Here is a 27632-nt window from a genome sequence, read left to right as displayed (position 1 = left end):
TTTTATAAAACCCCATGATCATTGCTCAAAGCTGGAGCATTCCATTCCTCTTACAGAGTAGTCTGGCAAGTTTACAACATTTTTAATTTTTATGTCACTTGGAGTCGGATCCATTTATGGACGACCACTATGAATTTTTGACTGCCTACGAAAATGGAAGCTCTCATGCATTTTTATACACAAAAAATTACAAATTGGGTTACTCGGTTACTTTCAAATGAATCACTTGTTTGTGCTGTTATCAAGTATGTCAAAAAAAATTGTTTACCTCAGACACACATATGCTTATACAAACCGCATTGACAATGAACCATCTTTAAACTTTTTCTTCATTGATCTGAAACTTCTGCTGCCCTTCGCAGACCAGTGGGATGAAGTGCTTCGCATTAGGTGATCAGCTATAAGCGATGATTTCGAATTTGAGTCCCCTGTTGGAGTATCACCATATTCTGCAGAAAATATCCAAATTTCATAAGCATAAATTGCTGCAGTGGCATGGATATGAAAAACGTATCTTTAGACGTGTTGCGATTGTCGATCAATAAAGCATGTAACGCAAAAAAACTGAAGGCCAAAATTCTATCCAAAAACTACCCAGTGTAGAGCTAGGGGCATGAGCACTACTAAGTAAGCACACAACAGAAATCAACATTCCCAAAGGGCAAATTACGCTAGCTCAATTTTGATCAATGTAGTTCCAATTGGCTCAATTTTGACACTCAATTTTAGATATTGTCAATTTAGTCCAATTGTAAATGGCGGTTAGGGTTTTGTTTGTTTGGAGTAAGAGATGGCCTAAGAAAAGAATGAGGATGCTAGAGGTGGTGCTTATGGAGTGAAAATAATAGGACTTTCAGATGGGTGGAGCCAAACATTCCTGGTCTAAAGGGAAAGTAAGGGAGTGCTTTCAAGGATCCTAACTTTATTTGTTGTTCTTTATTGCATACATTTGGCATGTAGGGCAAGTGCCCACCGTTTTTGGCCTAAAAGAATTTAATTTGACCCAAAAAAATATTTGAAAGGCACTAAAGTTGGTGCACAATTAATTACCTGAAGATGCGGGAAGCTGGTATTGCCTTTTCAAGAACTTGGAGGCTTCCCTGTCTTTCTTGTGGCAGAGTACTCGTATTAAGGTGTGAGCATCTCCTAAGCACCTACGCCCATCTTTACATGACTCCAGTCCAACTGAAATGTGTTCACTTGCACTCATCAACATTTGGATTACAGATTCAGTCTGCAAAAAGGAGAAGGGTCAACACAACAGAAATACCAACGAAATCAAACGGCAAATGCAGCACCAAACCTGAAGGGAAAACAGGTCTAAGACTTGATGAGCAAAACTTGCTTCCTTTTCGACTAGGGAACGTGGAAGGCCTTCACCATCAGCTACAAATAAATCCTACAGAGTACGTCAACATAATTCCATTGATGAGCACCCAATAATGGACAGTAAATTGAAACCGAGCATTTCAATGATGCAACAAGTAAACAAACTCCAGCAAATCGTTTGAAAACAAATAAATAACTTCAGTGTGAAGGCTCGGGACTTAGCTAAGAATTAGTGAACTGGAACAAAGCATTGGTAGCAAAGCTAACAATAGAATGAATTAGCAAAGCTTATTTTATTGAATACGTACAGAATTGACTAGAATTCAGTTGAATTTGAATGGTACCAACAAAATTGACAGTATATGAATTAAAAGGGAAAAAATTGGGGAGTGAATGCTTTTGAGAGAGAATGAAAATATATATATATATATATATGAAAAAATAGTTTAGAAATATAAAAAATAATTTAAGATGTCTAGGAAATTTTGCACATCACCTTTAGAGATGCTATTGTTCTCTTCTTGTTGTTTTTAAAAAATATAAAAGTGTAAGAATTTATGTAATTTATGTATTATTGATTGATTGATTATTGTACATTTTGTATATTACAAGGATGTATTATATAGGAGAAGTTTTGGGAGTAGGTGAAGGTGGTAGTGGTAGGTGTAGGTGGAGTGTGTGATAGTGGAGGTGGTAGGTGGAGTGTGTGGTAGTGGAGGTGGTAGGTGGAGATAAATTCTAACAGCCCCCCGCAAACTCAAGGAGGATAGAAACTAACCAACTTGAGTTTGGAGAGAGTTACAAAACAAGAAAATACATAAAAATAAAAGAGGATAAGAGACACTGTATGGTCGTGTCAGACCATTGGTGAAGACACTGGATGGTGGTGTCATAACGTTGTAGAGGACACTGTATGGGGGTGTCATAACCATGTAGAGGACACTGTATGGTGGTGTCATACTGATGTAGAAGACAGTTTATGGGGTCATGTCGGACCGTTGTAGAAGACAGTTTATGGGGTCATGTCGGACCGTTGTAGCAGACAATGTTAGGACAGTTGTTGTGACAGTTTACGGAGTCTTGCTGGACCTTTGTAAAAGTGGCACCCTCAAAAGGTGTGCCCAATTTTGTCAAAAGGCGTGCCATCAAAAGGCATGCCCAATTCATCAAAAGGTGTGCCGGACATGATGGCGAGGCACGTGGGCGCCTTGGCTTGCGTGCCCGTTTGTCGGCTGGTGGTAAGAGGCGCGCGATGCGCGTGGCTGCCTCGGCTATAAGACAGAGGCTGAGGCTGAGGCTGAGGCTGAGGTAAAAAACCTGCGAGAGATATTCTGAGAGAGATTTCTGAGAGAGATTCTGTAACACTCTGTTTTCTGAGAGAGAATTCTGAGAGAGATACTGTGTAACACTCTGGTGCCTAGAAAATGGCTTCATCGTCTTCCCGCGGGCTGCTCACCCTCTTTCCCGACCTCAACGAGTCAACGAGAGAGAGAACTGGTGCGGTGGCACTGGAAACTCAACCAAGCGCCCCGGAGTTTGCTCCGTTGAACTTTCCGATGCGGTCGGTGGAGCAAAGAATGGCAGTGCAATCAGATGTGGAGGCCAATCAGTATACTTTGAAGGCATGTGTTGAAAGCATGACGGCGGTCACAAACTTGTCGAACCGGCTGCAGAGTAGGACAAATGAGGTGCAGCATTTAAACTCCCAGCTGGCTCTGCTCCAACGCATGTATAAGGATGCGCGAGCAGAGATAAGCGTGCTAAGGGCAGAAAACAAGGAGCTGAAGCGGAAGGCCACCGTGATGTTCCGATTTGGAGGTCCTCCATATGCTGCAGTGGAGGAGTATGGGGGAGTGATCATGCCCAGTGGAGTGGGAAACACGGAGGCAACACCGGCAAGGGCCGCCCAGGACGGAGGCAAGAAGAAAAGGCCGGCGGAATAGGCGAAGAAGTGAGGTCGATTGGTGGCCGGCTGCAGAAAAGAAAACAAAGCTGTTGGTTTTTTTTTTTTTTTTTTTTGTAAAATGGTGATCGGGTTGAACCCCGACATGAATAAAATAAGTTTGGTGTGCAGTTCTTCCGCTTCTTCATTCGTGTTTTTTTTTTTTTTTTTTTTTTTTTTTTGGAATCAGAAAAAAAATATATATATATATTCTATAGACTCTAGTGGAAGGAATGATGGGTGTGGTTGTAAAGTAAGGGAAACGTGGGTGGAAAAAGGGGAAGTGGCTGCAGAATAAAAAAAAAGAGGTATGGGTGAGAATATAATAAACAAAGATAGAGAGAGAGAGTAAAAGAAAAGAAAGGTAAGGAAGCATCAAAGTGGCGGATACATCTCAAACCCTTTTAAATTACTAATAAAGACTGGGAAACTCTGAATCAAACCCAACCCAGTTCTTCACAATTCAACTGTCATTATCAGCAGAGGGCTTCGACGACCCACCAGTCTTCTTCGGAAGCAAAAGGGTGTGAATGTTTGGCATAACACCACCATTCGCAATGGTCACATCTCCAAGAAGCTTACTGAGTTCTTCGTCATTCCTCACAGCAAGCTAGATGTGCCGAGGCACAATCCGAGTCTTCTTGTTGTCCCTCGCAGCATTTCCAGCCAATTCAAGCACCTCAGCGGCGAGATACTCGAGGACGGCGGCGAGGTATACCGGAGCTCCGGCGCCGACTCGCTCGGCGTACTTACCGGCTTTCAAGAACCTGGCGATACGACCGACCGGGAATTGCAGACCGGCCTTGATGCTCCTCGATGTGGCCTTCTTGGCAGCTCCAGATCCTAGGGTTTTGCCTCGGCCGGCCATTGATGATGATGGTTTCAAAGAATAGGGATTTGTATTTGTAGAGAGATAAAGATCGGAACTTTAGAGAGAGAGAGAATCAGAAAATTTGGGTTTGTCCGGCGGACGGCCAAGGCGAGGCTGCCGCCCGCCGGTGAAGCGGAATCACTAAGTTCTTACCTTGCTCACCTTGCTCTGATACCATGTAAGAATTTATGTAATTTATGTATTATTGATTGATTGATTATTGTACATTTTGTATATTTCAAGGATGTATTATATAGGAGAAGTTTTGGGAGTAGGTGAAGGTGGTAGTGGTAGGTGTAGGTGGAGTGTGTGATAGTGGAGGTGGTAGGTGGAGTGTGTGGTAGTGGAGGTGGTAGGTGGAGATAAATTCTAACAAAAAGTTAGTTTAAGATTCTTAACTTTCGTGCACTTGATGCAAACCTATCTCTAGGAGTTTATCTTTAATTAATTTAAATGAGCCAAACCATATTATACAACACAAGAAGGATCGGCATATCATGCTTTCGGAGAAAGAATGCTAGCAAGAAATCTGTCTGCAAACAAAAAGAGAATGACAACCACAACACAGCCACCCCCCTCAACAACAACAACAACACACAGAAGAAAGAAAGAGTGGCCTTATCCAAAAACAAAAACCGGGTTGAGTACAAAAGAGAAAAAGATCAAACACCTTTAACATGCTAAGGTCATCTTCCATCATTGTGATATCTGAAACTGAAAACGCACGAGAAGGGCCTCCATCCAGCAATACCCAGACATAGCCTTCCTATTTCACAAAATAAACAAAATGAGAACCACACAAATTGGGGCTTTGGCAGACAAGCCCACTAGCATAAGAGCTTACCAATGATGCTCTACAAATACTTGATACCAAAAGGTCTCTGAGATTGTCATCAATGTGTCCACATATATGGTTGAGGACCTACATAAATTCTTCAACATTACAAATCCTCCCAAAAGGAACTCAACTTTAAAAACAGTAGTTTTGACACATTAATAACAATAATCAAGCACAGAAAAATGGAGAAAGAGAGTTACGTAAATATCTTACCGTATCGAAATATGGAAGAACACTATCAAAGCGAGCACCTTCAACGCTACCACGATATAAATGAAACAGGAATGAGTCTCTCAAATCCCAAAACACAATTCTTGCTCCTGAATATTTAGTAGACCAAAGTTTAGGATACATATTTGCAAGCATCAAAGATCGAGCAAACAGAGAAATTTAATAAATAATATACAAATATTCATATCTCAAGGCACTACTCTTGCTCCATCATATTGGATTTAACATAAAATGGCTTACACTGATAGCCTTTGCAAGAATTCAAAGCAAAATAATTATAAATAATATAAATAAAAAAAGGAAAATTTGAAGATTGGCATTTGGAAAATCACCCACATACCTAATACTTTATGTCCAACAAAGGGTGGCGTTTTGTTGGAATCAATGAAGAAAAGGGTGGCGTTGGGTGGTGGGAAAGGGTAGAACCTGGTCGAGGTGGTGAAAATGGGGTGGGGGTAGTGTTAGGTGGTGATGGGCAGGGGAGGGGCATGTCACTGGGTGGAGGAAAAGGGCAGGGCCGGCAAACAAAGGGTGACTAGTGGCCTTGGAGAGTGGGAAAGGGGTGGGGACCATGAGAAAAGGATGGGGGAGTAGCAGGGAAGAGGTGGTTGATGGTGGTGTTTAGAAAATATAGTAGAGTGAGAAAATGTTGTGTAAAAATAGAGAAGTAGAAAAGAGGATAAAATTACATTTTTTTCCCTTACAAATGCCTTAAGTGAAGATCACATAACAATTTCTATTAGGGGGACTTACGTGTAAGTCCTACTAAGTGAACTCATTGTCCAATAGGTCCTATGATAATTAATAACATTTTTCATCATACTCTATTAAAAAACGTCACTAATTGTTAATTTTGAGCTACAGTTTGAAAATTGTCAAAAAAAATGTCACTAATTATAAGTTTTAGCGACAATTTCAAAAAATCGTCACAAAAAAATCACTAATTTTCAACTTTTAACAACAGTTTGAAAAATTCATCAGAGAAAAAGTCACTAATTGTAAGTTTTAGTCACAATTTATAAAAATCGTGACAAAAAAGTCACTAATTGTCAATTTTTAGTGACATGCAAAAAATCGTCACAAAAAAATTGTTTTTAGTGACGATTGTATTAGTACTTATTTTTAATAGGACTTGATGGGAATTAAGTCTAACTATTAGGACCTATTGGTAGTTTACCATTTCTATATAATTAAGCAATTTAACACCAAATTAACAAAAGGACCACATTGCAATTTGACCAAAAGCGCAAGGAGCTCACTGTCGCAATTAAAAAATGAAGAACCAAAGTGGGATTTGATATAAAATACAAGGGTGCAAAGTATACTTTATCTTAACTTCCGTTAGTAAAATAAAATGGCTCAAGGTTTAAAGAGCAGAGGAAGCAAAGAAGTTGGCACACAAAGTCTAGCAAAGAACTACAAGAGAGGAGAAAAAATAAATAATAATAAGAATTGTGCCATCTCATAATATCTTCCTTCAAAGGACCCAACTACCTCTACATTATCATATGTGGAATTAGAAGCTCCTTGTTTCTCATATTAGTTTAAAATTGTCATGATTTTGCACGTTAATTTGTCTAATTTGTCGTTACAATCGTTTCATTCATTTATACACATCAAACAAGTCTTATTCTAAATACATAAAGGCACACCACATGAATATGTATGGCCAGTGATAGTGTGTTTGTGGCGGTGTTCAGGATGGCCGTGATTGGGGAAGATCTGCTCAGCTAGCAAAGGACCACCAATGGCAAAAGAGAGAGAGCTGAGGCACTCTTATGAAAGAGAGGATGACAATGGAGATTTTTGAGCCAAGGTAGGACAGCTATGTGGATATGACGTGTCATTGTCAATGCCACGTAACGGAGATAGACATTTGAACCTACAGATGGTAACAAACAATTTAATCAAATGGCCCTCAGTTCCATAATAGAAACCATCTGCCTGTTATGTCATATGTCAAGCCAAAAAAATTACATCTGCTCTCACCTCTGATTTCAATGATTCCTGAAAATTACTCCTCTTATCTATGACCTTCCCAACTAAAAGTTGCATGAAGCTGAACAATGATAGGTGCTATCCAGGTAATAAAGAAACTGGAGGCATCATTCAGGATCTTGGGTAAACAGTCAGTAGGTTTCTCCATAAAACTGGGCAAGTGTTGTAACAGTGTTGCTAACTAGTGTCTTCACATATTTCTCGTAGTTTCAATTTCAGTGCATTAATAATAATATTATTACATTCATCAGTGTCTTCCCACTAGGAAGAAATTCAGAGGACTATATTCCTTGACTAGATGAAATGAATATACAGTATGTAAATCAAAAGGAATAATCAATCAATACAAGAGAAATGCCCACAGGCTTACATCATTTAAAAAGGGTACAACCGTTACAAAATAATGGCACTCGGCCTACAAAACAAAAAGCCCTAGGCCAACAATCCATAGAGCCCTCTCTAGCCCATGCACAACTCTAAGCCAACTCAAGGGCGTAGAGTCAGCACAGGAATATAGTGAAACCATTCCATTATACCACTCATCTAATAACTTCTCACTCTTTCTTACCATTTCCTTGCTCTCCTGCACAACTTAACTTGGTTTTCCCGTGTTACAAAGTTTTGTAGGTTGTTTAACACACTTCTATTCCACATGATATACTGCTTAACATATTATTAAAGTTGATGGCTTCATAGAGTTTCTAGTGAGTAGCTTTTCCTATCTAAGGCCTCGTTTGGGAACAGGCTAATTTAGTAACTTTTTGACTATTTGGCTAAAAAGGTAGGTAAAAAAAACTTGTATGTTTGGGATGACTTTTTGGCTAATTACGAAAGGACGTGCAAAAAGTAGAGAGAAAAGAGAATTTTTGACTTTTTGGTATGGATTGTTGGCTTTTTGGCTAATTTAGTAACTTTTTGGCTAATTGACTAAAATAGCCTCTTGCCAAACGAGGCCTAAATAATGTTTCTGATAAATAATAAGTGCAAGAGCGGCACCACCCAAGAATACAAAAACAAGCAACAACAAAACTATACCTTACGCATCTCGAATGAATATTAAAACCCCAGAAAAAGGACTGTAACAAGGGATCAACCCTCCCTTTAACCCAGCTATACACACTCTACTCTTTACTTGATTCAGGGGAGCCTCACGTCCTTAAAAAAATATTTAAAAAAATGTCCAAATCTTCCTTCACTCATACTTATCTTACATCCAATCCAACAACCACAGCTACCCTACAACCACAACAAAAGACACCATAATTCCCCTACCACCCTAAAGTGAATAACCACGTCACCCCCTTCTATGCACATGCAGCACCAGTTAGGAAGGACCATTCTCCTTCTGAACAAAAATTTCAACAGTAAGGGTCTTCCCATGAGCCCATCCACCCAACCCTCAAGAGGGATTTAATTATCCAAATTTCTTCCCAACAACATTCTAAATAATTTCTACACGATGTGCTAAAATTGAAAATGGTTTTCTAATTGTTTGGAGATCATAGCATGCCGAATTGAGGAACAATTTAGCCCCATCCACATAAATTTCTCCAATAGATTCCAAAAAATTATTTTGACAACCCTAAGGAAGAACTAAGATATAACCAACCACTCCACCTGGTGTCAACTGAAACCAACCCAGCAATACAATTGAGTTAAAAACTAATTAGATGTCAAAGACACTATTTATTGCAGAACTAAATTCAAGAACATTGGATCTGGTCCTCCCCCAAGGTCCTGACCTGTTCAGTTTGAATCAGCAGCCCCACTTCTTAAATCATAACAAATGGAAAACTAAGTGAGCATGCCTCACAAGAATTCTCTAGCAATGCCAACAGAGGGAAAAATAAGAAGAAAAGGGAAAGGAAAAACAACAAACACAGAAGAAACAAATATAAACTATAACTAAAGATGACTTACAGATCCTTCTGATACTAATCAGCATGATTCAATACAAACTGCAATATTGGTTGACACATGACTCGAGTCCACATCAGTAGTGGCTGACATTCAAACTTCTATGAATTCCACATAAAGTGTTGCTGGGTTCTATCATGCCAGGCTAAGAATAGAATTTCAGTTAAATATGAGAAGACATGACAAATAATACTGACAACCTAACCTTCATCTACAGATTCAATGGTACATTAATTCATAGATGCATATAACAAAACTATATCTGTATTTATTGTATGTCCTGCTACTTTTTCATTTATGTGTACATTCAAAATATTATTGGCCTCCCAGCAAACTTCAGTATACTCTGCATGGGATAAATTGACTGAATAGATGAAAACTTAAGTCTTAAGCTATAATCTACTTGTAAGTCCTATTAGGGAGTCCATAAAACACATGAGATAAATATGATGATGTTGTAACCCAAAAAACAAAAAGCAAAACCAGATATGGTGAAGTTTATTGTCTCACCAGTGAAATCGCATATTTTTCTAATAGCATCAGCAGCAGTATCCTTGATGCTGCCAAAGGTGGCAACAAATAGCTCATCAACTGACTCAGTACTCATACAGTCTGAGCTCTCTAAAATCTCCAGAGGTTTTTCTTTGGCTGGATGAAACAAGAGTGACTGTTAAAATTGCTAAATACAAATCATTTGGTGCCAATAATTTCATAATGAAAAATAAGAGAAAATCATAAACTCAATGTTCTAGAACACTACAAACTAACAAACACAAAATTATACTACCGTGGCATAGAAAAGACACCAAAATCAACATGTCACTGTATGACATCCCCAGTTTCCTTCATCCATTAATGCTATGATTTTGTTTTTCCTCACTCTTTATTACGCCATTTCATTTAGATTTATTGTCTACTGCAGATAGATATGCATAATTCATATACATGTAGTGCTGACAGGCGACCGCAATGTTGAGATTCAACACAGACTCTCTAGAGTCTGCCACACCATTCTACAATCTTGGAAGAATCTAAAATGTTCTAGAGATATCTGAAAGGCTGTAGAACATCCTAGAAGTGAGAACCTTAGAGAAGTAGAGAGATCCGGAAGGTTCTGGATTCTAAAAAATTCTAAAGAAGTGTGGAAAATTCCACTATCTACTAAAGTAGAGTAGACAATTCTAGAGTATAGTAGAATGAGGAAAGTAAATCCTAAGAGTATTCTAGAAGTTTAATAATAACCTTTGGATCAAGTTGATCTTAGTTGTCCGTTGAGGAGGTGGATGAAGAGAGACCTCATTTTGGAGGCATAGAAACTAAGAGTGGTGTGATGAGGAACCCACCAACCCCAAATAGTGTTTCCAGTAATAATTAAGTATTGTATTGATAAATGTTTTGTTGACAATATAACATTAGAGTTTCTTTGTCTATTTATTAGTATATGTGCAAATAAATAAGAAATGTGAATCAAAACCACAGGAAAATAGAACTTACACCGTGATTGATTTTTAGATGGTCTAACAAGTGCCCATGATTTTCTAATGCCATCATCTAGTATGTCAACTTGTTTTTGAATATACTGCATGAAGAAACAAATGTATGTCGCCAAAAAAAGGGTTAAAAAGAGCAATGAAATGCTAGTTAATTTATGTGATAAGCTAGTGATAAATTCAAAGAAAATGGCACTCACTTGGAGAGTATTCAATCTGATGCACAGGGTCGACGTTGTTAGTGCATTCACCTTATCATTTATTTTTTCTTCTAGAAGCACACCACCTACCACCTTTTTCTTCATTACAGAAAAGACTGTCTCCTCATAACGCGTCAGTGAAGGAACAGAAGGATACAGATGGTGCTTCTCAACTGCAGTATTTAAGGCATCATAATTAATATCTTGTGTTAATATGTGCCACATCAACGATGGTGAACATAGCTATGTTATCAAAAGAATTTCTCACGCAATCTTATCAGTTGAATCTAATAGTGAGCAAGACCCAAGATATTCAATTTTAAAATAGCCTTTATACACAAGAAGCAGGTATTAGAAGCAATAAATTCTACTTTAACATCACAGATGTGGACAAATAAGGTACCTATCTGGCTGACCACTTTCAGCAAATAAATATCCAAGGTATGGAAAATTACAGACAGTAGAGCTTGTAAATGTGTGATATCCATTGGTAGACTCAACCCAAATAATTGATCCACGGTCTGCATATTAAGTGGGATATAAGGGCCATGAAGACAAAAGACAAGTTTATCCAGACTAAATTAAAATAATAATGTTAATTAAATGTTCAAAAGAAGAAGATTGTAAGAAAGAAAATGTAGTAACATACAAACCAACAACTATAGAGTTAATGGCCAGAAAAGACCACAGCAACCAATGAAAAGAAGAACAGAACGCAAATAGCTTTTTAAAGCAATTGTCTTCCTTATTCTTTTGACAGAAGAAAAACAAAAAAAGCCTTTTTGTAAAGTGAAGAACAATATACCTAGAGACAAGGACTCCTCAAAGAGAAAACTAAACACACCAAAAATCAAGGCAAAGTACCTCTCATGAAGCGTTCTGAACAAATAGCAACCCCTCTTGGCCAAGAAGTCAAGCCTAAATTGACTATCCTAGTAATCTAAGGGAATGAAATATCTCTATCTCTAGGCAAAAATACCTCAGTTTGAGTTGCTTCTGATGATTGATGATATGGGGTTAACCTTTTTCTTGTACAACTATTATATAAAGAATTGCAGTAAACCAAAAAGTTATCTTGCCAATGATACATACTTCCTCTATGATCCTAAAAACTTCAATTGCTGAAGCTGCTTGCTTTTGTTGATGTGACAAAGGCTCCCAATCCTGCATAAGTAGCAACAAATAGTCAAGCTAAAAGATACATAGCAATCATTAACCTAGCACAAAAATGGTACCACAGAATAACATCAGCGAACACAAAAGAAGGCGTAAAAATTCTATAATTCACTACACAAGAAATAATACAATTGTTCACGAGACAACCAAATCCACAATACCCTTACTCCAGCGGCAGACCTAAAAAATTTGTTCATGGAGGACCAAAGCAAAAACACCAAAAGAATAGTTTTTTTGAGTTCGCTTTTGGTATACTACTACTACCAAAAAAAATTTCTTATTCAAGTATGAAAAACATAGTTAAATGAAACTCGGTAAATATATATCAATCATTATATAGTTTTGAACAATCTGACAAGGGTCATCGTGAAAAATTGATCATAACACCATTCCAAGGCATTTATTGGTTCGCATAATTTCCATAAATAATAATTCTACCTCTACAATTTTGTACACAAGAAAAACAGCTAAAATAATTCTAGTATAGAGTCAAACCCACAGTTCAAATATATATATATATATAGTGGTTATTTATTATATACAATATGTAAAAGAGTTTTTTCTTCTTTTTGTTTGGGGGGAGGGGGCATGGTCCCTTGGCCTATAGGCCCGGCACATAGGTCTTCCCTGCCCTACTCAAAATACTTTTCTCATTTGTTCACTCATTATCCTCCCCTCTTTCTCCTCTTCTGGACTTTTTATATTTGGAAAAATTGCTACAACAAATTACAATGCAGTTATAGGCTGCACAATTCTTCAGTATGAGACCAACCTCAAGATCAAAAACACGTCCAGTCCATTCCAAGATACGCTGATGCTGAGCAATTATCCAGTCAAGCATAATTGGGCTAGAAACTTCTCTAATCTACATACACAGAGAAGAAAAGTTGATTATTGATTAACTATAAAACTTCTGAAAAACCACATCAGCCTCTAACTATAACCAACTCAAAAAAATCAGAAAAACTTCATTATGATTTCTGCTCTTTGGAACATATACATCTCCTTTATCATGTTTTGGCACAATGTCACATTGAGCTGGGTTCAAATGAAATACATTATAAAAATCATGTTGAACAACAATACCTACGTTTAGAAGAAATTTGTACCCAGTGAAAGAATGATTATCAAGTAAATTCTTGTTTAAAAATTTAACGCAAGCATGAAAAATGTTCCAATTAAGATAACATGACACGATATAATATAAATATAAATATAAATATAAATAAACACAAACAAATAAAACATAACAGAAAAAAACGATTATAAGATTATTAAAAGAAACCATAAAATAAAAAAATATGTATGAAACAACCACAATATGTTTGAAAACATATATACACATGATGAAATGAGAAAATGCAGGCATGAGGCAATAATGATTGGCGAAGAATATATTATATATGAAACAACCAATGTGACAAAAATAGAAGATTTTTTTGTGGTTTTGTCCTCGTGTTTTTTAAGTACTTTCTACTCTCACCTGTGCTTTCTTTGTTTTGTGATTTTGAACATTACATTTCATTTTGTAAATGAACCCTGGGTTTGCAGAAATCAGACTCGAGGCTTTTGAAAAAGGAAGTTAAGCCTTATACTGGCACATTTTTTGTAACATACATGTCAATGATTTCTTTTTCTTTTTTTTTTCAAATTAGTAGAGAATGGTTTTAAATTATGGACTGAATGGTGATTTTGATTTGGATTATTGCAATTTTGTTTCTTATTTTTCAATATTTATCATGATTTGATGACTTTATAATCATATATACCTCAAATAACAAATATATAAAGATCTCTCGTAATGCCCCATTTTATGTATCAAAATTTCAAAGTTCAAAAATTTAATCGTCACTTTCCCATATTACCTTATTTTCAAAGGGTTAATTACACCAACACCCTCTCAACTATTAGAGAATATCACGTTACCCCCCTCATCTATGAATCCGTACATTTTGACCCCTTCAATCATATCATATTGAGGATGGGGCCCTTGTTGATCCATATGATTAAGGCTGAAAAAAGCAAATTCTTCATATCAAATAAAAATCATTTCAATTACTTCAGTATTTAGTGAACATTGTGAACAGCAAGCCAACTGCAAACTCAACTTAAGCAAGTTTCCAAGTTGAGTGCATTTATAGATCTCAGAACGGTATTCAACCCAATAAAATGGTTGAAACACACATTTTGCTGAGCATTTGATTTTGACTCAAACATTGATTTATCAGGATATCTTAGCAACTTAACCAGATTTTACAGGTCACATAGAAATAAAATTGCTCATACACCATTATGCCCATAACAGAGTCTAAATTGCAAGATTTGAACCTAACCTGAACTCTGGCCAAGGCAATAATATGATTAAAAGAAAATTTTCTTCCACTCATACAGGACAGGGAAAAGATACAATCGGGAATAACAAGCAACTGACATGTCCACTATTAAAGTCAACTGATACACGTTACTCAGCTCCAAAAATATCCTAACCTGATAATGATGAAATTGTAAGCTGCAAGGAGAATGCAAAGCAATTTCTTCACATGCAGAGGAATAGAGCCGAGTCAGGTCATGATCAAGCATATCAGCTGCAGGAAGCACTAACCTAACCTCTTCAGTAAGACATGATACTCCCTTGAGGAACGGATTCTACAGATCAATAAAATGAGAAGAATGGTAAGCACAGACATAACAAAACAAAAAGGTACACCAGCTGCAAAGAGGTAAAATTCCTTCAGTTGTCGTATAGAAGCGAACCAGTCTTTCACCATAAAATTGATGCAGTAGAATGGCTGAGACCATCCCAGCATCAGGATACCACTGGTGTAGCACTGAGGAAAATACATTGAGCTCCCTCTCAGCAATCAATCTTAGTTCATTTGCAAGTAGAGCCAAAGGATGTGTCCTTTCCATTTTAGATTCAAGATCTATGGTATTTGCAACCTGAGATTATTAAGGCAACATGTCAACTACATCTAACTACACTAATGGCCATCCACAGAAATAGAAGAGCAGTGCAGTCAAAAACATGACCAACCCGCCAATATGCAGCTTTGATGGACGTTTCCACATATAGTCTGAGCTTTCTATCAGCAATCGCATCCAGAGCATCAGATTTGGTAAACTGCAAGCATAAGAACCTTGGCCATTAAAAAAATTAATAACAGCAAAAACTGACATTTATTCAAATCAACATGGAAGAGAAGTTTAGACTTAAAAAACAAAAAGACAAATCTGCAAAAACTGCACAGACTACAACAATTAATGAAGATGAAGAAGTGTAGACACCCATTTTCATTGATCCTAAGACTTTGGGTGCGGTGCTTGCAAGCCTCCCAATGATGAAATGGTAATTACTTCATCCTTGGAATATTTAAAGTTGTTTGGAGTTGTTATATGAACCTGTTTGGCCAAAAATCAATTTTTTGCGAAAATGACCATTTTACTCCTGAACTCGTTTTTAGCCAAAAACCAACTTTTAACCCTGAGAAAGAGAGAGAGAGAGAGGCCCGGTTGTACTTTGATCGAATATATTTTCCAAAATTAGAGACCAGTTTTATCAAAAACATCAATTAGAGGGCAATTCAGGTTTACTTGAGCCACAAACAAGCCAAGGGTGTAGAACCCCGCACTTGTGCATACATGCATGGTACATATACCAAGGCAAAAACGTGAGTGCGCACAAGGTTTGTGCGTGCGCACATCCAAGCGTGACAGAGATATTTTTGGTAACTCAATCTTGGTGCATTTCTGGTGGGAGGCGGAAGAGAAAGTGATAGGGTTGCCCTAGCTTGCCCCCCCTGCCTCCTAGTGCCTATATAAGCACCCTCTCCCCCTCGCTTTCAAAAGGTTAACAAATTGAAAACTTTTGTGAGGTTTTTGAGAGCCAAACACCTTCTTCTCCCTTCCTCTAACCTTAGCTCGCAAAATAACACACCCCAAGGTAACTCTGAACTTCTGAAAACATTCTAAGGCTTGAAGAACATGAACCCTAATCAGAACATAAGCTTAAGGGAGGTTTGCAAGCAAAGAACTCGAGCTTTCTTTGCATTTTCTTCACGTTCTCTTCAGTTTACTGAAACCAAAAGGTGAACTCATTTTCTCTATATTTCAGTAGTTCCTTCCTGCATTTTTTAGTGTTCATTCATGTTAGGGTGTTAGCTCATCATCCCATCATGTAGTTTATTAGTTTTTCTATCTTTTTCAGTTATCTTCACATGTTCTCTTTATTTCTTATTAAACAGCATGTTTTAGGCTCACTTTAATCATGTAATAAGCATGCATAAGCCTGGTTTGATCATCACGTAGTTTTAGGTTATTTTTGTTTTCTTACTTGTTAGTTGTTTTCCTTGCATAAGCCTCATTTAGTAGCCTCAAACCGGGCCTAGGTTCATGTTTTGCATGTTCAGCTGTATGATAGGACCGTATCTATGTTGTGGGCATCCGGGTAAGTTTTCTTGTCCTCCTTGGCATATGTGTGCTATTTGCATAATCTTTTAAATAATGCAAGTTTCTATATTCTTCTATGCAAAATTGTATGTTTTGAATCCTTTTTTATGAAAATTATTCGTTTTAGGCTGAATTTATGGCCATGGGTTGATAAAACCTACCTTTTTATTAAAAATCATCATTTTGAGAAAATATGACTTTATTCTCTTAACCTAAAGTAAATAATTTTCATTTTATTCAAATCATATATATAGTCTTAGGTTAGTTAAGGGTTTTAGGGCTCAAAGTGAATTTATGTAAATAATTAACCACTAAAATCATAAAATAGAAAGTGAGTAGAAGCTAATCTTTGGATTAGGCAAGAGGGGTACTATCATTCTATAACCTTCCCCTCTTGTATCTAAGCTCTTGAACCTAGAATTTTCTCGGTTGTGATGGATTGGTCGTTAACTTAGTTTTCATTGTTAAAGGTTTCTTAATTTCCCTTAAAAAATTAATTGGCGACTCCTTGTTGGTCAAAGTAAGTCGGAGTGGGATGCATGCCTTATACTCGAAAAGGGCACGGCACCCACAAGAACCATGAAGACGAAAAACATAGAGCATAACTGTTAGGACAACCTTCACTTAAGTAAAATGAAAAATGGGATTCTACTAAATGACCACATCCTCTAAGTTAAAGGTGTGAAGAGGTAAAAACAAAAAGAACAAGTTCTAGGACCAACTATCTTACCTATTGACTTAAGATATCAGATGCTGCCAAATGGTCACATAAGCCTTCACTAATTGCACTATTAATTAAGACTCGGCAATATTAAAGCCATGGAACAAACTCTATTACCACAAAAAAAGTGTACAGAACTTTACAGAAAGACTAACCTTGATTTCACCACATTCATCAAAAGTATAATTTCCGACTGCTAATGCCAAGGTCAATACACTTCTGAAGAAGTAAGGTTTCTGAAACAAAATCTAACCAGTAAGCAGAAAATTTTTTCAAAATAGAAGCACAAGGTACAAAATCAGATGATGAAAGTCCTATAACACAATAGATAAGAATCTAAAGATTTGAACCAGATACCTGATGACAAATTATCCTAGAAAGTATAAAATAAGAAGAGACCCGGGGCAATTAAATAAATGATGATTTACATTGCATAAGAAAACAGAGAGAAGCTAGAGAGCAAATAACATTCGGGAGACAGTCCATAAAATTTTTGAATGTGGTTTATAAACACATGAGAAAGTAATTTGTGTACTCGAGAGTAGCAAGAGGACCTGACAAAAATGCAGATGATAATCTTGCAGTTTACTGTCACACCAGGTGCTCATTGACAAAAAAAAAGCATGGGCCAAACATAACTTTATTCCTCTGCCATTGCATACTGTGGAACACATTAAGCTGTTCATATATCGCTCCTCCTTCTCATTATTATTGTCCGCAGATAAAACTTTCTGCACTTCAAGGATTGCATAATCTAGAAGAGTAGCCTCATCTGTTGCAACAAACTGCCATGGAGAAGAAACTGCATTTTAGATATATCTAAAATCTACATAGAAAACATATTGTGTTGACAACACCATATCAAATAGCATTTAGGTAGTCTTATATGATTCAAGAGAGTGAAGCTGAGCATGGTAAAATAATTCTCAAACATGAAGCCTGGATATGATCTACAATCCAATGCTTTGAAGTTGACGAAAGGTTCAATGCAAATGGAAAAATGAAACATGTTCACAGAACCTATAAGGACAAATTCATTCATGTATACTATGAATATCACTAATCATAAATTGCATAATGTATTGTGTGTATATATATAGTACGATACATCTAATTTAATGTATCGCGTATTGTAAATTGCATAATGTATTGCATATATATAGTAATATTGATTTCTCTACAAAAATATCAAATCGTAAGATACTGAGAACACCGCTCTTCACTATATTTGTAAATTATAATTTTGTAACTGTTCAAGACAACAACAAAGAAAAAATAATGGATGGAAAGATAATCATTTAATAAATTTAATGAAGTGTTCAAAAAAATGAAAAGAAAAAGGAAACACATGCACACACATGCCCTCATGCGCGCACACACATACATGCGAAAAGAGATAAATGAGGAAGAAACTTAACTATACAATAATACCCATAAGATCTTCAATACCTTAGATAAGTACTACTTCAAATATAATTTATACCTGTTGAAAAAGCACCCATCCAAATAATGCATTATGCATTTTCTGATTGATGCCTAAAGTAGACCAGGTCAACTTGATAAGCTTTAGGACTTCATCCACTTCCTAGAGAAAAAATTCAAAAAATAAATTCTTAGGATCCCTCCAATTTAACATAGTGGCACATGTTAAAGACTGTTAGAATTTACCATCACCTACCACCACTACCACCTCACCTACTCCACTAAACCTAACCCACTACACCATTACCACCTCACCTACTCCACTAAACCTAACCCACTACACCACTATCACCATCCACTACACACCATCCACTACACCTACATCTATATAAGGAACCATTTGTAATAGACAGAAGATGAATCAATATACACATCAATCTTGTAATCAACACATCAATAAATAATACATCATTATTTAACATGGTATCAGAGCTATAGGTTAGCTCTAGGTGATCTTCACCTTCCGGCGGGCGGCAACCTTGCCTTCACCGCCCGCCGGACCCCAACCGTGCCAATTGAAACCTCCAACGCATACCTCCTCTCCTTTCACCTTGGTCTCTGCAACCTCACTCTGTAAAATCATCACCTCCATCGGCGTCGTCCAAGTCGGCAACGGCAGCCGCAGCAGCACCGTTCTCTTCCTCATTCTTCTCTCTCTACCCGCCGGAAATTGAGACTCCAAAGGTAACCAACTCCTAAGAGCCCTGTTCTGCTCCAAAATTCTGTTCTTACACCTCTGCCCCGTATACCTCACTTGGGGTTTCTAAGGACAATAATCAACAACAACCCAGCAACAACAACAACCCAGCTTTCTCTCTCTACCAACAACAACAACAACCCAGCAAGAGCAATACCTTCCTCGCCGCCTACCTCCACTTCCCAACAATTCACAAACAAATTCACAACAGCTTCAGAGACCTATCCGCCACCGAAATTCACGTTCCGGGTTTGCCCCCAATTCGAGCTGTACACATGCCTGAGCCTGTACTCGCCCGAGACGACCCGGCTTATCATGACATACTCTATTTCTCTTCTCATCTACCCAAATCAACTGATAAACTGAAGGACAAGGATGAAAACACATACCTCTATGAGCTGCCCTTCTTCCAGAATGTCAAATAAACCAAAGAGTAGCTTCTCATAAAGCCTAATGTTCAAGTAATAGCCAGCAGTCCAATAATAAGTTTCACCATGGATGCCAAATCGTGCAGGAGCAGATGAAAACACTAAAACTAACTCCCTGATCGCTAATAGGACCTCAGCGCGTTCAGAAGGGGACTTTATGATGTCCCATTCCTACAACAAAAAATAAACCAAGCAGATCCAACAAACATTCGAGTTTAATATTATCAAAACATGCCAATAATGAGGAGGGGGGGGGGGGGGGTGTTGTACCTTGGAATTTTTTACTTTTGTAAGCAAGCTTCCAATTGTTTGCTGTTCAGTTGTTCTATTATTTGCAGAACATAACAGTTCTTCAAGAATATTTACCTACATTAACAAATTAGAATGATTAGCTTTAAACTAGTGAAGAGATATTTTTTGGTTAAATTATTCGAACGCCTACAATGGCATAATTAAAATTCACGAACTACTTAGAAAGCAGTTATACTTGGCATAAATATTCTGTATCCCTCACTTGGATCACTTAGAAATTCCACAAAATTTGGCCTTTGTAACTGATAAGCAGAATGTTTCCATCATATCAATGCACATGTGAACCACCTTGCATCACATCTCTTCAGCCATAGGCAACTATTAACAATCCAAGAAAGGATGAGTGGCCATGACACGCCTGTAGAACCATTTGGGCCTGAATTTCTTGCCACTCGGACTTTTGGATGGGGCTATAGAAATTTAAGCTCAGCCCAACACAGACAATGACACGTGATAAGTGTCAAATTTTATGTAGTTCCAAATAAATTTAGTTCATTTATATTTCTAATCAGTATTAACTTAATGCAGTTTTGTATATATATAGGATTGGTCTGGCTCAATTTCCTATTAAAGGACTAAACCAGGTTTACTATACTACCTACATCCAAGCTCAGGCTAAGTTAAGATAGGATTAGCTTAATGTGACTAACTTCAATCATAGGCCTAGCTTGAACACCAACCATGGCCCATACTGCATCAGCAACTAATAGGGTTGTCGATATAATTTCCCAGTTACGAGGGGTATCTATGCCAAACAACAACATCTATTAATTCACCCAGTAAGAAGAAACTTGAGTTCTTTATCCTCAGAAGTTACCCTTAACTTTCTCATGAAGCAGAAAGAATTCATCATAGAACAAACATGACTATGATCCTTACTTGTCTCTTCTTCCATTGAGCATGGGACTTCTCATTAGGAAAATCAGATTTGACCATGCCATTCAAAAGCCCCAAGGAGATCTGAGGGATGTCAATTCGTTCATACATGTTTGTTGAAGCAAACTGCATCAACCTTTGCCTGGTGCACAAATCGACGGCTTCTGAAATCTAGTGAACCAAATATATTACTATTTCTGAGAAATAGGAGCTGAAAATCATAAATAAATAACTAGTTTAAAGTTGAAAATATTAAAAAATGTAGACATTCTACATCTTGTCCTACTGATTAGTTAAAACAATAATCAAGATTCAGTTTCCAATTGAAACATATTTCAGAAAGATATTCCTAGAGATGAATTAATAGGGAAAGAAACTACAAGAAATTTCAAAAGGTGGTGGCATTTGCACCAAGCGATGAACTAACTTATACTCATGGCTTTGACACCTCAACAACAATGAAGTTAGCTTGAACAAATTGACCAAAAGTACGCATAAAACACTGGTAGGAACTTCATCACCGAAGCATTAGCTTGAACAAACTGACCACAACTGCATACTATTATTTCACTATATTATTATTCCTTTTTTAATGGCAACACAATCATATTGAACATCAAGTTTCCTTTTTTTTCAATTACTTTACAATACAATGCTGCACAAATAGCATGGCCTTCTCTCTTTTTCTCTAGCAAGGATACTTCATTCTCATTCGTCCCCATACATATGAAATCTGCATTAAAATCATCATCCATTCTTCACTTCATTAAATAAGAGATTTAGGAAACTACAAAATAAAAATTCAGATGAGTACATGATGTAAAACGAGTGTGTCTACTAGGGGCTAGCCCAAAAATTATGTGAGGCAGCAGGAAAAAAAAAGGCTACTGTAAGGCTGAATATATCTAGTTTTGTGTTATTTAATTAGATGATCTATCTTTTCTAATTATGTAATCAAAGTTTTGACTTCTCTAATATTGATACAACAGTTTGAGTAGGAAAAAAGGACAACAACCAGCTTACAAACAATACTTTACTCTTCTACTTCAATAAAGAGATCGCCTAAGATAATTTTCCAGCATCTTTAAAAGATGGTATTCTATTTTTTGTGGTAAAGATCTGTTGTTTAATCACAACCAGCCACTAATATTCTTCATTCATCTGAAAGCCCACTCTATAACTCTCACACTATTACTACCTTCATCTCCATTTTATTAACAAAAAAATTCCCTAGAATAGATGCTGTCCAGAATTCCAGTAACAAAATTCCTGAAATTCCAATGACTCATCATCTTTGAAACCAAGAAAATTCAAATTCTTTCCCATCTATAAAGCCCAAAACATAATTTAACATTTTGAAACCCCAAAGGTACAGGTAATGTTTAAGCACCGGCCACCACATAGTCAATTCAGGCAGCACTACAGAGTTTTCAAAGCACTGTCCTACATCCAGTTTTTAGTGTAACATATAAGTTCTGCATTGCAGTTTGGCCAGCACTGAACAAGCAGATTTCAGTAAGCATCGAGACTCCTTTGCATGCCAATCACTACCACAAATAGGTCACAACATATGAAAAAAGGCAAAGTACTGCTGATATTGAAAAAGAAAAGCACAATATAGTTGACCTGCATTTGAACGCGAATGGTATCAGTGAGCTCTGAATGCCTTCCGGGAAGCTGAGATTGCAAACATTTTCTATCCCTTTTACTCTTCAATCCAGACAGAAATTTAGAACTCTTCTCTTTCCTTTTATCTTCAATAGCATGAATTTCAAGACTAGTTGTGCCACATAGCAATATAAAGAGTTGAGAAAGAAAGAAAGAAAAAGATATGTTGCAGATGTGTAAAAAGTCAAGCAAAGAATTGACACAGGTGCACATACATGCACATTAGAGAGAGAGAGAGAGAGAGAGTACCCAGAAAATATCATAGATGCAAGCAAAATCTCATAGGCTGATTCCCGCAAGTCATCATCAGATAATCCTTTACAAATCCTAAAACTACATATCAGTTCACTTAAAAGGTAAAAGCCCAAGGCTTTCAGAAACCAATATAAAAACCTAACGAACAGTGAGCACATAGCCATGAAGAGCAAGTGAATTTTTCCCAAAATCAAACCAACCAATACCTGTATTCAGGGAAGGTAATCCAAATGGAGGAACAGTTACAGTTTTCACAGGTTTTGAAGGTGTCTCTGTAGTGGAGGCATATTTCACCCCAGATTCAGCAACATTTCGGTCAACCAAAGGATTCAGCAGATTGGATGGATGTGATGCATGACTACTAGTGTGGTTCACCTCAAATAAAGGAGGCACACGCCGAGGAGGAGATCCGGCAGATTCAGGGTCCGAAATTAAAAAATAGGAATTCCCTAACTGGGAATGTATCTGCATAAAATAGTGAAAATTATTCTGGCTGGAGATATAAATAGATTTTTTTTTTTTTTTTTTTAATGTATGCAGGAGATAAGTTCAAATATCTCATAAACGGCTGGGTAACTGTTTATCCACTCAAGGGAAACTGGCAGTTGGAAAGCTTTGGTTACACCTCATTCAGCCAAACTTTGAACAGGATGCAAACTGTGGAGATCAGCTATAGTGTGGTAGTGGTGTTATTTGGAGATCTGCGGTGACTGCTAAATATGGAGTATCTATGATGACTGTAACTTCATTGGAGGTTAACAGCTCTTATACCATATGCTCTGGAACAAAAGTTCGAAAAGGTTGAGATAAATTCAATAAACATATTACTTTAAGTATTTTCTCATGGTATTTTACCACTTACTAATGCTCACCGGTAGTAAAATTAGCTTTTGAAATGTCACTATTCCTCATTATAGCAAAGTTAACTTTTAACATGACAAACAAGGTGGGGGGGAGGGTATGCAAAAGGTGTTCTTCTCTTAGCTATTGGTGGGTTGTAATTAACAAAGATGCAATAGATGCAGAGTATCTTATAGTTTCAGGCAGTGGAGTGACTGCTCAATATCAGAATGCATAGGGGTTTGTGTGATTACGAGGTGGAAGGAATGAAAGAAGAGAATGGAGATTTGATTACTAGCATGAAATTCCAAGTTTTTACTTCCCTTTTGGGAGAGAAGTATTGATGGTCTGTCAACTTAATTGCTTGATCATTGCCAAATTTAGGTGTTTGTAGTATTTGTATTTGGGGCTACAGCAATCTTCTAAGTTATGGTTTATGCACTGTATAACCTGAGAATATTCAAAAGTGTTTTAAACTTGTGCATAGTATAACCAGGCCATCGTGTTAAGATATATGGATTGTACATCATATTGTTTGTATAGATAATATGATAGTGCAACGAAGAAATAATATAAGTTTTATTTTTCCGCTGAAGAACAATAGAAGATCATAACAAGACAATGTTCCCTTACCATTACAGGGTAAGAAGATTCATCATAGTACTTCTTCGTTGCTTTGGAGATATCAAGCACCTCACCTAATCAAAACAAAACAACGCCAATTTACCCACTGAAAGCACTGAAAGCTATGAATTGAATAAGAACCAGCTTGGTTATCCCAAAAATGTGAATCAAGCAATTTAAAAACTTGTCCGTTTACAACATAAATAATATTAGATATATGTGCTGTAAAAATGACACAGTTCAAAATCAGTCATTTTAAAATAAAATAAAAATTGCATAATTGACTAGTCTTGAATTTGAAGAGATTCCTCTTCTACCTGGTGCATACATAAATTTTTTAATTAACTTATTGACAAACACACAACTTTTGAATTGGTTAGCTCTATATATGAACAATTCACAAAACAGTCCTAACGCAAACGTCAACCACTAAATAAAAATCCCCCCTTTGGTTGTTGAGAAAACAGAGGAAAAAACAAAAAAGGGGAACCAAATAGTTTAAAAGACACAAACACACTCAGGCAAATAGTTGTATTAGTTTAATTTGGCTATGAATTCTTTGATTTCTTTGCAGAAAAACGGCGTACTGTGTTAACTCTTTTTAGTTCAACTTTTTTTTTCCCTACGGTTTCTCGGCAACCAAACAGGGGGTGAAACTAACCGGATTGTGCGCATTGGAGGACGTAATCGGCGCTGAGAAGTTCGAGATCAGAGTCGGAGACAGAGGAGGTGGGACCAGTGGGGGACCGGACCTCCCTTATCAAACCTGACGAGAGTATGAAACTCAGGAGCTGACGACGATCGCTGCGATAGCGTTGGAGCAGAGATTGAGAAGCCTCCATGTTCGATCTTCAACAGAAGAGAAGAGAAGAGAAGAGAGAGTTTGGGAAATGAGAGAGAAAAATGATTAAGGTTTTGGATACTCCGCTGGAGCGAAGCAAGGTGGGGATTGGAATGGGAACATGAAATTTCGAAAGCCGCGGAAAAGCCGAATGCATGCGCCCAAAAGTTGTCCCCCGCGTCCTTTCTCTTCTTTATTTTTCACTTTACTTTACAGCGTCCCATTAGGCAGGCTCTCTACAATAACTTTGAAGGTTGTTTGAAATCCCTTAAATAAATATATTTTTTATTTTTTTAATTAAAAAATTGAGAAAAAAATATAAAAAATATATGAATGTTTTTGTTAATTTTTTAACTTTTATGAAATCATGAAATATTCTCTCACATGAATGTTGTAGAGATCCAACGAAGAGAAAAGTTTCACCCTTGTAGATCTGCAATGATGAACATAGTCGGTGCCACCCAACCAGGATTGCCGGCAGGGAGTACTCCGATGATAAAGTTAATATCCATGAATGAAGAATCAAGAATAGTAAAGTGTGTTTGTGTGCTGTGTGGAGCAGAAAAGACATCATACCTGTATGTTATAAGGTCCCCTCAGTTTATAGACGGGGGTGGGCCGAATAAGCCCTATAGTTAGGCCGTTGGCAGGCCTTGTTTCGGTTAGTCCAGTAAGTTGATATATATTTTTTCATGGCTCCTACAATTGTCCAAAAACTTTCATTGTTTTCGGTAGAAGGAATGAGAGTTTTATTGTCGATTTATTCTGTTCAAATAGATGTTAGGTCCTTTGACAAATAATACATTTGATAAATGAATAACATAAATGAATGAGTGGCTGGATGAATGCATGTGTGTATGAATGTATGTACAAATATATATATATATATATAGAGGAGAGAGGTGAGCTAAAGCCCAGTGAGTAATACTATCTCTATAAAGATCGGTCACGGTATTATAACCCCCAGGTAAGGATGTAGGCCGCGGTATTATAACCCTAGGTAAGGGTGTAGTATACTGTTGAGTGCAAAGATTGCTTCCAAATTTGGACTTTCATGCCGAGTTATAAATATTTCTACATGCTGAGCACGGAAATGATTGCCTGAACCAAATAAGACAGATTAAATAAGGTAGATATATCAACCAAAAAATGGACCACGGTATTATTACCCCCGGGTGAAGGTATAGACCTGCGGTATTATAACCCTCGAATAAGGGTGTAAACCTACGGTATTATAATCCCCGGGTAAGGGTGTAGGCTTTTGCTGACGACGCTCTGTGCCGAGTGCGAAGATTGCGCTGTATTCGGAGACTTTTGCTGATTTTAAGTGGCAACCAAGTGCCAATATGGCAAGGACTTTGAATAATGTATCCTGTACCGAATAAGGTGGACGTGTTAATCACCAATACTATTGCTCCACTTGTATGGAATTGCCAAGTAGATATTGAGCAAACTATTTAATTGTCGAGTTGCTCGGTTTGCGTTTAGTCCAAGGTAGACTTCTCCCATTGCTTTCAAATGACAAGTGTTAGTCGGAAGGAATATAAATTCCCATTGCCCCATGTTGCAGGGATGATTCGGCTTTGGTAAAATGAAGGCATGCAAAAATATACAAACTGCGACTGCCGAGTGTAATGTATTGCCCCAAAACGGGCGCTTGCTTCAAGTTGTGTGAAAATGAGCGTGAGTTTGTAACTCAAGTAAACGTCGTTGTAATGTTTGTACCAAGTTGGCCGAGTATGCATGCACATCAAAGGTGCCAAGATGATGATCGGCTGATGTGCCCATGGAAAGCGGAAAATTGACTGATGTCTCAGTGGGCAATTGTTTTGCCAAATAACGTTGTTAGGCGAATGAAGTTGCCAAATACTGTGGCCAATGTTGCTGCATAAAGTTTGACAATGCATAAAGTTGACAAATAATGTTGTTTAGCCGAATAAAGTAGGTGCACAGCCAAATAATGATCATGCATAGTGTTGAATTAATAATGGTCGAATAATCTTTCCGGGTAGAGTTGATGCACTACCGAGTAACTAGTGCCAAAACATCGGTGTCCGTTTATACTTGGGTCGTTGATTGTGTCGATCGTTTGGTTGGCGACTTTTCTTACCTTTGCGGTGTGTCGGCATTCCTTCGGAGTTAGATTTGCTAAGAACTTGGTTGGCAATGGTTGCCAATTTAGTGAAGTTGAGCTTCTTGTATAACGTATATTTGTTGCCAATTTAGTGAAGTTGAGTTTATTGTCCAACGTATATGTAATAACCCTCACCGCTGATTACTGGTTAACCGCTGATTACTGCTAAACTGAGACTGATTGTGATAAGTAATTGAATCGACTGAAATACTGAACTGACTGATTGAATGTACTAGTTTAAATGCATTTCTATCTGTTTGAGTGTTAAATTATCTGTCCATGTTTTATGTTTAAATTGCGAATTGAAGGCCTTATC

The 27632-nt window shown here is 37.2% G+C and overlaps 1 protein-coding gene across 5 annotated transcripts; it reads right to left on the bottom strand.

The window, feature by feature from the left end:
- On the bottom strand, positions 1-25431 carry LOC114259168 (DNA topoisomerase 4 subunit B (DUF810)). 5 transcript variants are annotated; one of them, XR_014348957.1, is made up of 27 exons: positions 25003-25425; positions 24351-24415; positions 23084-23342; positions 22872-22938; positions 22581-22731; positions 20958-21125; positions 20037-20132; positions 19728-19937; positions 18643-18744; positions 17714-17944; positions 17315-17395; positions 15027-15113; positions 14747-14932; positions 14480-14638; positions 12765-12857; positions 11909-11980; positions 11220-11337; positions 10817-10989; positions 10621-10705; positions 9637-9774; positions 9130-9271; positions 5194-5300; positions 4987-5064; positions 4813-4908; positions 1304-1399; positions 1051-1234; positions 1-449 (listed from the first exon to the last, which is right to left on the bottom strand). XR_014348957.1 is itself a non-coding variant. In XM_082902417.1 (26 exons), exons 4-26 carry the CDS (start codon positions 22883-22885, stop codon positions 286-288), a joined length of 2889 nt encoding a protein of 962 aa, XP_082758543.1. In that variant the 5' UTR covers positions 22886-22949; positions 23084-23342; positions 24351-24415; positions 25003-25431; the 3' UTR covers positions 1-285. The 5 variants fall into 5 exon arrangements, 3 of the variants coding, with proteins under 3 accessions (XP_082758543.1, XP_028054966.2, XP_028054967.2); XM_082902417.1 differs by lacking the exon at positions 9130-9271 and having other exon boundaries at positions 22872-22949; positions 25003-25431; XM_028199165.2 differs by lacking the exon at positions 9130-9271.
- Between the last annotated feature and the right edge of the window lie 2201 nt (positions 25432-27632).

Source organism: Camellia sinensis, chromosome 13 (assembly GCF_055761805.1).
Source record: "Camellia sinensis isolate YWXY chromosome 13, ASM5576180v1, whole genome shotgun sequence".
Lineage (NCBI taxonomy): Eukaryota > Viridiplantae > Streptophyta > Magnoliopsida > Ericales > Theaceae > Camellia > Camellia sinensis.
Note: the sequence above shows the minus strand (reverse complement) of the source record. Positions and strands in the feature narration are given on the sequence as shown.